This window comes from Octopus bimaculoides, chromosome 10, assembly GCF_001194135.2.
Source record: "Octopus bimaculoides isolate UCB-OBI-ISO-001 chromosome 10, ASM119413v2, whole genome shotgun sequence".
Classification (NCBI taxonomy): Eukaryota; Metazoa; Mollusca; class Cephalopoda; order Octopoda; family Octopodidae; genus Octopus; species Octopus bimaculoides.
Genome location: NC_068990.1, coordinates 55,432,505 through 55,436,684, shown reverse-complemented (window position 1 = coordinate 55,436,684; position 4,180 = coordinate 55,432,505). Strand labels below are relative to the sequence as shown.

General features: G+C 40.0%; 1 protein-coding gene across 1 annotated transcript in view; it reads right to left on the bottom strand.

Moving 5' to 3' along the window:
• LOC106883066 (ATP-binding cassette sub-family F member 3) overlaps positions 1-4,180 on the bottom strand; it is a 39,961-nt gene that overhangs the window by 18,442 nt on the left and 17,339 nt on the right. Inside the window, exons 8-9 of the mRNA XM_052970967.1 lie at positions 1,516-1,662; positions 528-584 (exon numbers count right to left, since the gene is read on the bottom strand). Coding sequence (XP_052826927.1) covers positions 528-584; positions 1,516-1,662 — 204 coding nt within the window. The remainder of the gene's footprint in view (positions 1-527; positions 585-1,515; positions 1,663-4,180) is intronic.

The window sequence follows — 4,180 nt, the reverse complement described above, 5'->3', positions numbered from 1 at the left end:
GATGAACCCTGCTGTACTCTTTCACCACAACTTTCTCTCACTCTTACTTCCTGTTTCGTTGTACCTGTAATTCAAAGGGTCAGCTTTGTCACACTATGTCACGCTGAATATCCCCGATAACTACGTTAAGGGTACACGTGTCTGTGGAGTGCTCAGCCACTTGCACGTTAATTTCACGAGCAGGCTGTTCCGTTGATTGGATCAACTGGAACCCTTGTCGTCGTAAGCGACGGAGTGCCAACAATGTGCAAAGATACAGTGTGATATGTCGACAAGAACATGGAAGCAGAGGAGACAATTCTAGTGTTAGTTGCTTGGATATCTAAGGAGCTCCCTAGCAGAAAAATGGAATAAAAGGTGCTTGGAACTGATAATAAGAGCCACTATGGAGCAAAACTAAGGAGAAATAAGAGTTGCATTAAAATTCTAACATGCAGCCCTTACATTTAAACTGACTGAAGAACACAAACAGTGTATCTATTCTAAAAGCATAAGGAATGAAATAATTACAAAAATATCAAACTTACTTTGAGAACAGAGCCCTAGCAAGAGCTAATCTCATTCGCCAACCACCAGAGAATTCTCTACAAAGGAAAAAAATAAAAAATCATATATATTATTCTTGCAATTCATCATCATTTAATGTCCGTCTTCCAAGCTGGCATGGGTTGGACGGATTGACAGGAGCCCAGCCAGGCAGAAGACTACACCACGTTAGTGTATCTATTTTGGTATGCTTTTTATGGCTGGACATCCTTCCTGACGCCAACCACCCCATAGAGTGGACTGAGTGCTTTTTACATGGCCCTAGCAGAGGCAAGGACAGTTTTGGCATGGTTTTTAAACAATATATAATTTCAGACCAATTCCAATAAACCAACAGAACATTAGCTGTACTCTATCAATCAATTTTATCTACAGCAACAATTTTTAATACATATCAAAATTTATTTAGTTATTTCAGAAATACTTTATCAAGTCCTTTCAATGGAAATCCTCATCTATAACTACTGAGGAGTAAAATTAATAATTTTTAATATCATCATGGCTGTGTGGTTAAAAAGCTCACCTTGCAACCACATGGTTTTGGGTTCAGTCCCACTGCGCAGCACTTTAGTGCGAGCATCTTCTACTATAACCTCAGGCCAACCAATGCCTTGTAAGTGAATTTGGTAGATAGAAGCTGTGTGGAAGACCATCATATATACAGAGAGAGATATGTGTGGGAGTGTGTTGGTGTGTGTGCATGTATCTTCTCCCACCACCACTTGACAATTGGTGTTGGTTTGTATACATCCCCATAACAGCAGTTCAGCAAAAAGGAGATAAAATAAGTACCAGATTTAGATAAATTAAGTACTGGAGTTGATTTTTTCAACTAAAATCTTCAAGGTGGTGCCGACCAGTCAAATGACTGAACCATCATCATCAGCATTTAATGTCCATCTTCTATGCTGGCATGGGTGGAAAAAGATAAAAGATATATTTAAGGGAAAGCTTTTCCCTCACACAAACCTTGTGTGCATTGCCTGCATCTTTGGTGTGAATCCTAAACCAGCTAAAATAACAGCAGCTTTCGCTGGTGCTTTGTCAGCATCAATTGCTTCTAACTGGTGATAAATTTCACTTAGTCGAGCTGAAAGAACATCGGTGCTGTCATTCCTGGAGGAGAAAAATAAGATACTTGTTAAACATACAATTGATGATATGAAGCAATCTCAAATTTACTGGTTAACCCTTTAGCATTTAAACTAGCCATATCCAGCCAAAATATTCTTCTTGTTTTATGTTCAAACTGGCCAGATCCAGCTTCTCACACCTACCCAACAATGTTAGTCTAAAAAAATATACAGTCACCTAATCAAAATCGCAAAGCTACAAGATAATGCATGATTAATTCAAAACAATGTGAATAAATAAGCATTACATTTGACAAAATAATCAGAATGCTAAAGGGTTAAATAACGTTAAGTCAAAATGAAACAGGCTGTAGACTGAGAATTATTTTCATCAGATTACCATGTTTTCTGATATACAAGTCAAAATTTTCAGACCAAAATTTACAGCCAAAAATGGTAGGCCCGCTTAGACATCAAGACAATTCCATGCAAAATGCAGCAGGGTTTAATAAGATAGCCATGATGTTTGAATGTGTACACTACAAGTTTACACTATATACTATGTCAACTTGTTTGTTAGGAAATATGGTAATATCTTGTGTCAAGATGGTTTCGAGTATTCAAGCCAACTCTCTATGAATATTTTCCTAACATTTTAAAGTCATTTTTTACTGAAAGACAACATCATCATTGAACATCCACTTTTCCACACTTGCATGGATCAGATAGAATTTCATGAGGCAGATTTTCTACAGCCAGCTACCCTTTCTGTTGCCAACCCTCACCTGTTTCTAAGTAAGATAGCATTTCTTCGTGTCCAGATACGTTTTTCACAGAAGACTGAAAACAAATAATGCTTACATGATGGTGATGCTTGTTAAAAAAAAAATCACATGATGTCAAGACAAGGGTACAAACACACACACACATATATATAACAGCTTTCTTTGAGTTTCCATCAACCAAATCCACTCACAAGGCTCTGGTCAGCTCAGGACTATAGTGAAAAACACTTGTACATGGTGTCACACAGTGGGACTGAACCTGAGACATGGATGGGAAGGAAGCACTCTAGATTTGGTGCTATGATAAAATGCAGTCAGTGCACTTAAAGGGATGGCATTAGGTAGAGTACCCAGCCAGAGAAACCATACCAAAAACATCATCCTTATCATTGCCTAGCACCCATTTTCCAAGCTGATATGGGTTGGCTGATCCAACAGGAGCCAATAGGCCAAAGGATGCTCAAATTTCTTCTTTGGTATAGTTTTTACGACAGGATGTCTCTCCTAATGCCAACCACTTCACAGAGTGTACTGTGTACTTTTCACTTGGTATTGGCATTAGTGAGATCCCCAAGTATCATCATCATCATCATCTGGTCAGGTGACTTGCTTGGGCCATTCCAACTCTTCCACACCAGATGTCATGATCAAGCAATGAAGCATTCTCATCTGGTCTGGGTTTTAGTTACATTGGTCTTTTCCTAGCTGAAATATTTCATCTACACATGCCATGACTACAGATGATAGCAGTAGTTCACTAACTGAACTGGTTGATCCTGGTTGTTGATAGTTTGTTGGCTATTCATCTGCTCAGCATTTACTGATATTCACCATTAATTCAATAAGATTCATTTGCCGAAATAGTTCTCATTGACCATGCAGCATCCCATGATTACAACACACCCTGGCTTGAATGGTTACATGCTAGTTAACCTATAGCAGGGGAGGCGCAATGGCCCAGTGGTTAGGGCAGTGGACTTGCAGTCATAGGATCGCGATTTCGATTCCCAGACCGGGCATTGTGAGTGTTTATTGAGCGAAAACACCTAAAGCTCCACGAGGCTCCGGCAGGGGATGGTGGTGAACCCTGCTGTACTCTTTCACCACAACTTTCTCTCACTCTTTCTTCCTGTTTCTGTTGCACCTGTATTTCAAAGGGCCAACCTTGTCACACCGTGTCACGCTGAATATTCCCGAGAACTACGTTAAGGGTACACGTGTCTGTGGAGTGCTCAGCCACTTGCACGTTAATTTCACGAGCCGGCTGTTCCATTGATCGGATCAACTGGAACCCTCAACGTTGTAAGCGACGGAGTGCCAACATCAACAACCTATAGCAGGACCCTTACAGGTGCAACTACTCAGAATACACCTGGAAACAACAGTGGCTAAGAGGTGGTTCCATACTCTTCAAAACCTTGGAACTCCTCTGTTCCATCTAGGAGGGTATTAACTCTAAATAAGTACAGACCCAGATCATGACAATACATTCAATCCATACCAGCTTGGATTGTAGACATGAAATGATAATAATGATGTGTTTGTATATCAGAGTAAATGTGAAAAACAGCACAGAAACAAATAACTAGTGCTCAAATGAGGTCACCCTTGTCATCGTTTTAATACTCTTTTACTTGTTTCAGTCAATTGACTGTGGCCATGCTGGAGCACCGCCTTTAGTCGAGCAAATCGACCCCAGGACTTATTCTTTGTAAGCCTAGTACTTATTCTATCGGTCTCTTTTGCCGAACCGCTAAGTTACAGGGACGTAAACAC